The sequence below is a fragment of the Vidua macroura genome, chromosome 1 (assembly GCF_024509145.1).
Source record: "Vidua macroura isolate BioBank_ID:100142 chromosome 1, ASM2450914v1, whole genome shotgun sequence".
NCBI lineage: Eukaryota > Metazoa > Chordata > Aves > Passeriformes > Viduidae > Vidua > Vidua macroura.
Genome location: NC_071571.1, coordinates 19214666 through 19228072, shown reverse-complemented (window position 1 = coordinate 19228072; position 13407 = coordinate 19214666). Strand labels below are relative to the sequence as shown.

General features: G+C 36.6%; 1 protein-coding gene across 2 annotated transcripts in view; it reads left to right on the top strand.

The window, feature by feature from the left end:
• The window catches only part of PLXDC2 (plexin domain containing 2), a 248792-nt gene that overhangs the window by 190178 nt on the left and 45207 nt on the right, over positions 1-13407 (top strand). For both annotated transcript variants that reach the window (XM_053992518.1, XM_053992509.1), the window contains exons 8-9: positions 7451-7546; positions 8463-8544. In XM_053992518.1, the coding sequence (XP_053848493.1) occupies positions 7451-7546; positions 8463-8544 (178 nt within the window). The remainder of the gene's footprint in view (positions 1-7450; positions 7547-8462; positions 8545-13407) is intronic.

Below are 13407 nucleotides of genomic sequence, written 5' to 3'. Positions count from 1 at the left end.
TTATATATTTTGCATGGAAAATATATGGTAGATGTGAGTCTTTATTTAAGTCTGAATGTTTCTTTTTGTATAAATATTTCAGACAAACACCTTATTTTACTACCAGTAAATAATACTGGTTTTGATGAATGCAGAGTTACTTACTAGGCTTCTGGTTTTAGCATAACTTTTTTTTTTCACATGACAATTTCTGCTAACAGAAATGAGACTATAATGTGGGTAAGGAGTATAAAATGTGCTACTGCTACCGCTACAGCAGTTTTGAGAGCATTATTAATGTATTGCTGTTTACAATGCATTGCTCTTGCCCCTAACTACCAGTTCTGTGGATGGTGGTAATTCATGATTATTTTTGCTAGACTGCAGGTTACACTAGAGCTAATATTAATCAAGGGAACCATCATTTCACAGTAGATTTTCCTGAAGATGAATTGTGTGCTCAATGAAATAGGTTTATATTGATGTTTACAGGCAATATAATAGCACCTTGACAGAACTGGTAAATAATGTTGGCCCATAGAAAGCCAGTATCAGATGCTCTTAAAATATGCATGTTCTTGAATTCTTGTTTTTCAGAGGTATTAAATCAACTATAGCTCTAGTCAATTACTGAAAAAGTGGTATGATAGAATTGTTATTTTGCTTTATTTGTTGACTTCTTAAGACAATGGAAGAATATAAATTGTTGTTTGTCCCAAGAGAAGGCAAAGAAGTATAATTACTAGTTCTAGCTTCCCACTTTATCTAAGATTTTTCCATCAAAAGAACTCAGTCTCCCTTTATGTTCATGGCTAGTTATTAAAAAAGAAAAAAAGCCAAAATCATCCCCCTCAAATAATACAAATAAAATACCCAAAACTCTACTGCTTCATGTTTGAGCTCTGTCTGTTCTTTTTGTACATATTGTGCATTTGAAAAGGAAAGAAACGCCAAGAGCAACACAAGCCTGTTTGAACAAATATATCCCCTCAATTTTTAAAAATGCTGAAAATCTTTGGTGCCTTTTGTATGCTCAGTATTCTAAAATTTCAATATAACAGACCTAGTTTATTAATTTCAGAAGGTTTAAAGCTAACTATTTATCAGATTTTTTTCAGATATACTGTCCAAAAGATTGGTAATAACTTTTTTAATACTTCTGAAAGGTGAGTTCAAAAGCCAGGCAAACCTATTTCATTCTGGGAAGAGAAAACATGCTTTTTGATCAGCCATTTCATTTCAAAAGTGTATTTTAATGAGTGCTGAAAAGTCTTGAAGAGCCAAGAGCTAAAAGGGATGATTTTCTGAACTTTTTTAAAAGGAGGAACTTGAGAATATCATACCTATTTTTATTAATATACTTCTTCATATAAAGACTTGGCTGTAATACTCCTTTTATCTGCCCCTATAAGCACACAGGCACATACACTTGTTCACCTTATCTTTTAAGAGTTAGAGCATGGAGATGGGAGATTTTTGGCAGGTGGCTTTATGCCTGTTTAGTTTTGGGGTTTTTTTTATATAAATATTTCCTTGATCTGCTACTACTTCTTGCTTATAGACCATGTCTTTATTTTCCACTTACAATTATATTATTGCAGATTAGCCACTATTTTATCTTTTATATCTAGATATGGATAGGCCTGTATATACTCTAGAAGTGTTTTGGAGTGATTGGTAATATGTTAAGGGAAATAAATTTCTGATTGACACCAGGTTAACCTGATAATTCTGAGATTTATATGACAGCAAAATGGCAAACTAGGTCCTCTGATTAATTTCTGAGGAAAAGTTTCAGCTCTATCCAGGTAATCCAAATGAAGTTCCAGGCTCTGGAACTCTGCTTCTGATGTGTAAGTTAGGGTGATCATCCTGATTTCTTCTTCTTCAGACAGGTTGAACACTTGCATACTATTTTTCCTTTTGTAACAAACACAGTGAGAAAGTTTCATGGATGTCTTCCAGCTAGAAACATGCTTGCTGATAACAAAGCTGGGAGCTTTACATATTCCTCCAGAAAGACTTTTTTAAAGAACTTCACTGCTTCAGGGCCTTTGTTCCTTGCCCACCTTCTCCAAACAGCTCCCTTTTATTTCTTGTTTATTTCTCTGCCATCCTTGTTATTCTGTTCTTGGTCCTTCTTTCAGTTGCCTGTGGTGTCCTTTGCTCTTCCTTCTGCAGACTCCCAAGATCTCTCTTTAACTTCATGATCATCTTTCTTTCCCTCCATTTTTCCTCTCATTCAGGGTTACTGTGTTTCTCTCCTTTGTTTCAGTGCTCTTTCCTATTGTCTTTCAATTAACTTTTTGTTGTGCAAGAAGAAGAAATGAAAAAGCATTTCCTGCAACCCACTTTTGTGTTTTAGCAATGAAAACCCCACCAGAGAGCCTTCCCATATTGTGTTTGTTTTCTACAAAACCATGAAATGCACTGGGAAATGAGAGAGTGCCAGATTCAGGGCATCTACACAAGTGAATTGCAGTCTTGCACTAAGAGATAATGGGTAGTAGGTCTGTCTCCACAATGAGACATACTTCTCTGTGATTTTGACCTCTACTGTATTGGATGCAGCTCTTTTAGGAAAGCCATGCCTTGACAACTTAACATTTAATCACACTGAAATTATCAACAACACTCTGTACAGAAATAAAATTGTAGCTGAGCTATGTGTTAGTAATATTCCAGTTTCAGTGCAATTAGTGTCACTCAATATGTAGTGTAACTCAAGCATATAATTGAGTGACAACTCTGCATGTTATAAATGTTTGCTCAAGATGTCTCACCACTTTGTTTACAGCAGTGAAGCTCCTAAAAGAACCTTAGGATTAACTTCCTGAAGAGTACAAGACCACTGGCCATTTATGCTCTGATATCTGTTATATAAAGGTGCAGCACCACTTGGGAAATCAAGTCTGATTTCCTGCTGCCTTACTGGCAGTGTTATCATTTACCTCTGTGCAAAATGGGCCCCAAAGTTATCACTCTAAAATCATAGTATTTATTCCTCTTTACACTAGTGTAACTAATCCCACAAAGCCAGCTGCTCCAGTCTGTGTGTTTGTCTGCTGGTCCAAAAAGGTTTATCAAGGCAGCTGGGTTCCTTGCACTAGATGTTTGATTCAGGAGCATGCTGTTGATCTTTGGTAGCATGACAATACTGCCAGGACTGGTACAAGTTGATCAAAGTTTAAAATATTAACAGCCACAGACAGATCTTAGAGTGAGGCAGTTTGGTGTGTGGTGGGATTCCTAGATCCTATACCAGGAGCTCTATAGCTGGCAACAGGTATTGGGGCAAATCTGGAAGGACATGGAGAGTTTCAGAGTAAATCATGTGTGGTAGGCCCAGAGCATTATGGCAGAACAGCTCTTAGTACATTGTTCATAAAGATATTTTCAGAGCCTACTTCACTGGTTTACTTGTTCACAGATTTGAGGTGCAGCTCCCAGGTTTAAAAGGATATTTTTAGTAATTTTTATGATAATGATAAAATTAATACAATTAGGGAATCTGAATTTTTATCTAGATTTACATGTGTGCTATATTCAGAGGAGCAATTGTGGAGGTGTTTGGATTACAGGCTTTAGTGTTTGGTCCCAGTGTCAGTGCCTCAAGAATGAATTAATTAATATTGATAAATTTAGCAATATAAAGCTGTTAAAGAACAGATGCTTTGACATTCTGATTCCTTTACCTTTTGTGGTGATAGCACAGGTTTTATTCAGCCAGTGATGTTAAACAACATCCCTATCAAGCAAAGTCAGTGGCTGTACAACACAGCAGCTGTGCCCCTCCCTTCTCTATGCCTTATATTTTTCCACAAATTGATTGCAGCTTGTTGAATATGTTTCATAAATTGTTTACTTCAAATTGACTTCTGCATAATCAAATGAACCCTCTTGCCATTTGTGTTTTCTCTATCAGCAAGACTTAAAACTGAAAGTACATCTGTATGAATACATATGGCCTTGTTTAGCAGCTATTTCTGGGTATATGGCCAATCCAAATTCCCTAGAAATCTTTCACTGGAAAAGGTTTTTATTTGTGTTAACATATAATTTAAAAACTCAGAATGACTTCTCCAGTATTTTCACATTTCACTGTATTGCAGGTTTTAGCTGAGGAATGGTGTATGAGGAAAAGTAGTGATTATGTAATGGAAAAGATACAAAGAGATTCTGCATCTGTCAGACACGTATTTAGGATAGTTTGTTATGAACTACTGACCCTGCAGACATGTTAAGAAATCATTGGTGCTCTCCTGGCACTGCTCCCTCTCCACAGTACTCTCCCTATCGAGTACCTTTAGTCAACTCTTGCAGTTCTGTTTCAAAGAATACTTATATATAGAATTATTTAGTTTAATGCTACTGTGATAAAACTACACAGAATTATTTTGTCACAGCAGAATCTTGCACATCCATAATTTAACAATCCATTGCTTAATCCCTTGAAAGAATTCTTTCAAATGACCTTCTGACCCCCATGTTATCTCTCTCAGTCAATGAGAAATATGTTCTTACTTCAAGTAGCTGGTGTTTTCTTCAGGTTTTTCTGCTGGGACTGTACCTTTGGCCTGTGTTCAAAGACAGCACAAGTACATGTCATGAAAACAAACCAAATAACAGTCTGAACCATACTGCAAATTAAACCAAGTGTATAAAAATAGACAGTATTAAAGAATATATTTAATGTTATACCATTTAGTTAAAAAACTTGTTTGAAAAACCCAGACTTGTAGAAATGTAAAATATTTTCATGACTAGGAAAACAATATATGCATTTTTTCTGAAATTCAGAACTGGGAATGCTACTTCAAAAGCATACAAAATTCCTTTTCCTTTCTTCCCTTCCCTGCTAGACCTGATGTAACATTTCTTTATAGCAAAATACCAGCACATGATGCTTAAATATTGATATGTTACTGCATCAAATTATTTCACTAATTCTTGTCATGTTAACATCTGTACTAAGGTATATATAAGCTCTTTGTGATTCTGCACTAGTACTTTTTTGTTAAAGAGCTAAATAGCATAAGAAAAAGAACAAATTCCACCTGAGTGAAATGCAATGTCTGTCCTGGGTTGAAGCAGGAGTGTGTGAAGAGGTTAGAGGGAAAGCATGAGGGCAGAGTATTCATTTTCCTGTTTATCCTGTTGAGTTTAGTTTTTTTAACCAATTTTGTTAAGGGAAACCAGCTCACAATTCAAAATAGAGAGAGAAAAGTACATTTTAAAGATATAAGCATGGCATGTTTAAATCATACTTTCAAAAGAATCTAGGCCTCCATGTTTTTCTAGCCTGGTCAGGCAGATAAATTTGAATGCTCAGGTTTCCAACCACCTGTCTGCAAGTATATACAAAGATGTTAGAAGGTGACTGTGTAAATACCTCTCTGTAAGTTTCTTATGTTAGATAGATGCCTCATATGCAAACTCACCCCCTGTGGTTGACACAGTCATTTTTCTGAAGAAAAAGATTAAATTTGAGTATGTCAGGCAGTGGGATTTAATGGAATAAACTGTCATGCTGAAATATGCATGATTAGAATTTTTTTAATATAACACACTTAATTCTCTTAAAAGTAGTGTTTTTCAGAAATTTCATGCACTGGGTGAGGTAAAAGTGCCTATGCCCTGAATCTCTGATTCTTAGTGAGTCTTTGGAAAGCCAGAGGCTCCTTATTTCTTGTAAGCCCTATAAGGAACCTGTAAGGAAAGGTTCAGCATTAACAGGATTATAGAATACTAGTCTATACCAGTAGTGATGAGGTGCAGTTCAAATAAAGTGTTGACACCCAGCATTTTAATTTTTAATTTATGTGTGTTCACATTCACTTGCTTTTTTTTTTTTTTTTTTTTTTTTGACAGAATTTTAAAAATTTCTGTGGAAAAAAATTACAGCCTTCAGCATTGGCAAGAGCTCATTTCAAAGACATTTTACAATCACTCTGGTTGGGCTTTCAGGAGACTGATCTTCCTGTAAGCATAAAACCCTTGCAGCTGGCAAGAGATTTTCCCTATCCCAACACATAATTAGCTTAGTCTTGAAAACTCTTTCTGTCCAGTGGGTCTGAGGGACATGGCTGAGGCATTTATTGGGGTAAAGTTTGGCACCTGCCCATATCCATCTTTCAACTAGTCAGAATGACTTTGCAGGTAATACATAAAACTAGTTCAATTATAGGTTCATTTCATACTGAAAGAGAATTCTGCTATCGGGAGAGGTGAACTCATAGCAGAGCTTCAAATAAATTGCAAGAGGTGATTGGCAATGGTGCTGATTTGGAGCTAAATAGAATTATTGTCTGAAAGTGAGATACTGCCTACTTATCCCTGACAGTTAATGAGGTAAGAGAGGGCAGAAAAGCTGCTTCCTCAAGCAATAAGGTGTGCCCTAATCCATACAGGACTGGCAGCATAGAAGACCTCCAAAGACTGAATTTGTGACTGTCTACAAGTCCCTTTTCTTCTCTTACATATAGACTAAGACTGGAATGGGTCATCTTTAGTCCTTTGTATGTAACCCTTAATTCTTCTCTGGAATGATTGCAGAGGGTCAGTGATTGTATTTAGCTCTGATTTTAGTTAGTTTAGCAGACCTTCAAAAAGAACATAAATATGAAAGCAGCACAGCAGAAAGCTGTCATTTTTGTGTCAGATTGGTGTTATAGGTTGTACTTTTAATTTTCAGATATACAAGCCCTCCAGTCTATATTGCAACTGTATATATAAAATCTGGAATTTTCAGAACACATTACAGGATATTGTTCTGGGAAGTAGTTTGTGGGAAGTTGTGTGATTTTTTTCACGTGTATCTTGTGCATGGGTCTTACAGTTGCTTGTGAGTTCAAAGCCCTTCAGAGCAGTACATTGACTACATTGAATTTCTGCTTTGAGAAACAGTTGCAGTCAGCCTGTGTAAAGATTATGCATAACAGCTGTTTAGGAAGTTTGTCTTCTTTAATATAATGTTATTATATGAAAATATACTCTAGTACACTTAGATGTGAGCCATCTTGTAGCTAACAAATTTGATTAAGCAATGAATTAAGTTTTGTTTGTACATTTTGGCAAGAACTGATAAAGCATTTCTCCCAAATCTGTAAGCTGAGAAAGATATCTAAGGAAAGCAAGTATTTGAAATACACTCTAAAATGTCTGACAGTATACTCTCTAGAATTTCTGCCTAAATCAGTGACTAAGATGCTTGAGAGCACACTCAGCATTTTCATAATTCTTTACCAGGAGAAGTACCTTTTCTGTCAGGCCAGAGGGTTTCTCCACTTAAAAATTTTCTATCTATCTTTACATGTTATTTTGTGATATTCAAAGTCAAAAATATATTCTTGAGAAAAATAGTTGCCATATGTGCACCTAATGAACAGTGTGCATTCATTACATCCACGATTTTTCACAATCTAAAAACTGCAAAATAAGAAAATATGGTTTATTTTTTCTTTCCTGTTAGATGTCCGCAGAAGAACAATTTATGAATACCACAGGGTGGAGCTACAGATGTCAAAGATTACCAATCTCTCAGCTGTTGAAATGATACCACTTCCAAGTAAGTAAAACATTACATAAGCAGGACAGATCTAGAAAGCATCTATCTCCCTCTCCCTCCCAGCAACACATACACAGTTTCAAATATTTTGTTTTATCTGTGGACTTGGAATCACAAACAGATTCATTTATCCTCTCCTAGATTCCCGTATGGATGATATATTATCCAGTTCATCCTCATGTATCTCAAGTTAGTTTATAGGTACATAACTCCCAGTAGGTTTTGAATGAAATTTGTGCCAAATCATTTTTTCAGAAGAATGATTATATTGCCTTTAAATACATTTCCTCAAGAAGAAAAAAAGAACAGTTTTCATGCTTGCAATGCAAACACGAATTCTTCTGTGTACTGTGCATCACAAAGGCATATCCCCAAACAAATGGCTCCAAATATTTTGCAGTTCATCTGGCTCTTTTTTCCAAGGTAAAACTACATTGCTTAGAAATCTTGAGGTTTAAAATGCCACCTGTACTATTGTAAAAAGAGTAGAAACATCTATTTTTCCTTTTTTTTAATTCAGTTATAGTTTTTTGCACATATTTCTGTCAGTCTTATTATCTGCTTATGTCTGAATGTTAGCAACACCAAAGAACAGCCAGGGAAGAAAGAGATTTAAGGAAATACTTAATATTGAGCAAAAAGATAAAAATTTAGGAACGAAGCTGAATGAACAGATGTGGAAGCAGGAGTACATTTACAAATGGAATATGAATGGAATACCACAGATGAAATGTCCTTTTGTGTATGCAATTGTGCAAAGCATTATAACAGGCTGAATTCAGGATCTTATTTTAGACATGGCTGAACCTGTTGACTTCCTAAATATATATAATCAGAAGATATATTCTTCTTTTGTGTTTTTTATGTGAAACACATATGAGACTAATGTAATAATTCATGTTTATCTACATCCCAGCTTGTCTCCAGTTTACCAGCTGTGGTCCCTGTGTCACTGCCCAGATTGGTTTCAACTGCAGCTGGTGCAGTAAACTCCAAAGGTAGAGAAAATAATTTCTTTTCTTTTTTTCTGTGTGGGTATGGAGCTGTGCTCAAAGGCTATCCAAAACCATTGCCTACAGGTTATTCAGCATTAAAAGCTGTTATATTTGGGTTTATATGTATGCATTCACATGAACATAAATCTCAAGTGTGAGCACTAGCAACTCATCATTGTCACATTTCACTTAAGCAGTTAGGCAAGAATAGTCAAAACAGTTGACTCGCGAGTTAAACCCTTGTTCTTATTTCTTCAGTCATACTTTAAAGTAGAAAAAGAAGAAGATATCATAATAAAAATCATATTTTCTCCCTACATCATTGGCTTCATGAAAAATAATTTAACCCCCTGGAGATGCAAAATGTTAATGTAAAAAATTCCTGCTAACAGCAGGGAGGCCAATACATCCAAACTGTCAGAGTACTTTCCTTTTTAACCTGTCATTACACTTAGTGGATGCATTGGGTCTTCTCAGGCTCTCAGTGACACATGGACCAGGACAGTCAAGTCCATGGCAGGAATGATTTAGACTGTGGAGCAGCTGAAGCACAGCCAGCAAAATGGAAACTCTGCAACTGCAGCTTTTCAAAAAGTTTTTCAGTCACTGACCTTCACTGACCTTAATGATGAATTTAATGCCAGTTCTCTGAAACAAAATGCAGTCTCATAATGGACATTTATTGTTGCCATGCTCTTCAGGTCTAGTGATTAGGTTAGAAATACTTTGTATGAAACAGATGTATAATGAAACAAGAAAAGGTAACTAACATTCTAAAACAGTGGAATATTTTGATACCATGTTGAAGAACAGGTAAATATCTGAAGAACACAGCGCAGAATTAGGAAATTGGACTCATTTTTATAATGTTTTCTTAAGCTGCAACTCCTGTATTAAGTCACTTAATAAGTAACTATTCCCCATGTGTCTTGCAAAAACCTTTTTAGTGGAAGTAGAGCTAAGACAAATAAAGTAATAGAAAACATACCGAATATATTCCAGAGTAATAATACTTCTAGAAGACTGTTCCAAGAAAGCATGAAGAGTTCTTGGTTGCCTTAGCCAATTCCTTGCTTTCAGTATTGCTTCAGTCTCCTTCCATCAATAGATGCTGTAGCACCGAGTTTCTGTTGGCTTTGGTTTGAGCAAGGCCTGTTGCTTTGTGGCCAGTGTTCTCATTTTTGCTTGGATAAATCACTTATATTTTAAAATCCAGACCTCTTGTAAGGAACAGGTGCAGAAACCTTCAGATCCTTTTTGTTTCCCTCTAGTTTCCAAACACCTGAGTTTCCTGAGTTCCGAAATTGCTGAGAAATATGTTTTGCTCACTGAGGCACAAATTCACTGTGGACAACTAAGTTTTATCTTTCACCTTTAGCAGAAGCAGAGCCATTCATGTAGCCACACTGTGTTTCCTTCTGCTCATTTCTGGCTGTCCCCTCACAACTGGCAAGGTGTAATTTAATGCTTAAAAATGCACAGTCTGAACAGATCTATTTCTATTCAATTAAAGTCTGAATTAAGAAAACCTTGCTTTATGTTTTGCATGTGGAGATCAAAGACAAACCTACTGTGAGGTAGTTCTGCACTGTTTCCCAAAACCGGCTGTCTCCACGCTGCAGCATGGTTGTGCTTTTGAGTAGATGCAGCAGGTATACTTAGTTTTATTGCTATTAATTAAGCCATTACTGACAGTAGTGAGACTGTCACTTCATGCAGGTTGTCTTTGGGCATTGTTTGACTACCAGCAAAAGTAGGAACTAGAGAGGATTCCTTAGAAAAAGTATGGATACTGAAAAGGAAACTAAGAATATGCTTCTACATGGGAATTTCAGTAGTATTTAAAAAATCATACCATACAATTTTTATATGTCAGGATGAGCAATATTCATCCAGGTTTTAGAAAATGGAGAATTGTATAGAGTCATGAAATAGAGTCATAAAATAGCTCAGAATAGAAAAGGTCATCTTGACTAACCTCCCACTCAAAGCAGAGCCAGCTGTGAGATCAGACCGGTTTCTTCGTGACTTTGTTCATCTAGGACTTGACCACAGAGGCTGTGGTCCGCTCCCCAGAACACCTGATACAGGATTTTACACCTAATCTGTTAGTTTGCTGCTTCCTCTGGAAACATGGCTTTGATTGATGTCTGCTTCAGGCCTCATTGTCTTTCTTGGCTACTCATCTCCAGTTTCTGTAATGAGCAATTTCAACTATTTCATCTCTATGGAGAAATAGATCTGAAATAATAAAAGGTTAAATATTTTGTGAAAAGAGACAACTTGCTTTCCAAAATGTGAAAACTGAATATTTATTTGGTTACACTGAGGGATTATTGGGATGAGGAATCATTCTATCTTAGCTTTGAAAATTTTCTACCAGTTCTGCACACTTTCTCTGGACTTCTAGTCTAGTGCCTCTCTTTCTCGACCTTGCACTTTCTCAGCATGTCTAATCATTTTCAAGAGATAAAAAAATCTTATTCCATTCTCAGTGGCAATGTCTTGTTCAAAGAAGAGTGCTCAGAATCATTTGCTTCAGTACCACATTGTTGTTTTGTTCCCCTCAAAAATAAATTTGCTGTGTTAAAACATTCTTTTTGCATGCAATAAAGAAGTATGTCCTCAACAGGAAAATCTAATAGCCTGGTTAAAAATCATAAAGGATGGAAAGTTGTTAATTCCTACCTCACAGTCCTTCAGCTTTTTCTGTATGTCGCTGCTCTTCACTCACTAGCCTTGTAAATCAATGGAGACTTTTATTTCCTATTATGATATACATTGCTCTGCTGCAGTAGGATAAAATCAGACTGGAAAAACCAAGGGCAAAGAATTCCATGAGGTATTAGCTTAGACATTTCAGAAGTGCCTAAAGGATGAAGAAATTAATATTTACAGTCCACTTTCAAATGTGTCCTCATAGGGTTTTTTGTAGTAGGAGGAATGCTTAGGAGCAGTGCCTGAGAAATGCTTCTCAGTTGCAAATCTGACTGGACACACTGGTCCAAGAGATTAGGAGCCAAGACTGCCTCTCCTGTCTGTAGGCAAATCCCAGCAGGAGGAAGCCAATTAGCCTTTGATGAAAAAGCCTGAAGAAGGCTTTGAACTGGCAGTGATGGGTTTTCAATGTGTCAATAATCACCCGACAGACCTAGCACTCAGATTTGTGCAGAGGGAGAATTCCTGTTTGTTTCTGAGGGCACTGATAGGTAGTGAGGGTCAGATATGCCTGGAAAACACAGAGATGTTCTTTCCATGGTGCCACAGTAGTACTTTGATGCTCTAAAGTGAGATATTCTCAAGCAGACAGACTTCCATGTGGGTAACAAGCCTACACATATCCATTGGGAAACAACCTTTTTTCTCAGGTACTTATTACCCCATTTAGCCAGAGAAACATTACTACCAGGAGCACCATCTTGCATTTAATTTTTTTTTCCTTGCATTAGATTTAATCCACATATTGAATCATTCACACAGCAAAGTACAGGTTTTTTTGGGGGGGAGAAACCCCCAAAACTTGATGTAAAACATTTAACTGCACAAGGAAAACTGACCAGTGGGACCATTCCAGAAAAACTTTACTCCCCCATGTGGGCAGTCTGTGTTGGAATGAAAATAGCTTTATCCTACAACAGTGGGTTGTTTCCTACCGGTAACTTCAGCCCAGTTGCTGTGCAACCTCTGCAATGGTTGGAGATGCAAGTTCATTTTGGATGTGACTGAGGGCTGAATCCTCTATTCCTTCACTCTCCACAAGCTTAAATCACCATTGGTTCTTTCATAGGGGGTCATCAAACTATCCAGTCTGAAATCCAATACGATGTGTGTCACACAACTTTTTCATGACTGAAGCAAAGGCACATCATTTTCCTTTGACTTCAGCAGATGGAGGATCCCCCTAGGAGCTAATTTCTGTTGGAACTATGTATATTTCATAACTGTTTCACAAGTAAAACTCTTCAAAAGGAGATTAACTATAAATATGCAAGCTAAGATGGTATTCTAACTTTCTCCAACACAAGTATCTATGTCTATAAAATGCCTGAAGCACTTTAGTATCTGTCCCAAGTTGGTCTCCAGTGGCTGAAACGTGGATCATTTGCCCTTCATTATCTCTAACTTCCTGACATGTAAAAATTGGGAGAATTCATTAATGTTAGATTTGTTTATAGCACTTTATGCATCTGAAAATGTTTATGTACTCTGGGCACTGTATATAGCCTGCACATTAGAGATGTCATTTTCTAGAAAATTTTTGGAAGTTTTAAGACCACCTTGCTGTTTTTTTATAGCTTCAGTTTGTAAAACTTGTTTGCATATACTGAGATAGTGAGTTCCCTTGAAAATATATGAAGTTGATTGTCCAATAAATAAAGATTCCCTAGATATTGATATTTTTATTCTGATAAACTTCAGGAAAGTCTCGGATTTGGGCAGTGAAATGAAACTGATTTTTCAGAGCACATTCTTGCAATCTGTGCATGCTGGAGACTAAGGCTATGAATGTCTCATGCTTTACTTCATCAATTCAGGATAAAAGTATTTCCCAGTGCCTGCAACATCAGTCAGGTTTGGTGTGGTACCATCACCCCTACACTGAAGATAGGGAACTGGAGGGCTGTAGTACTAACGGCAGGAGCTGTACACAGTTTAGATGATAGCTTTACTCAGCTGTCACTGTTGGAACATATATTCAAATTTTTAATCCTCAAAACAGTCTGCCTTATGCCAAGGGTACCCAAAAGGCAAACAGCTGGATCCACAAGGATGCTTTGCTGGCAGACTCACTTAGGTTTTCAAGGGAAGTTACACAGAATAGGAGAGCAGTACTAAAAGCAGCTTTTTACCAAATTCTGAACTGTA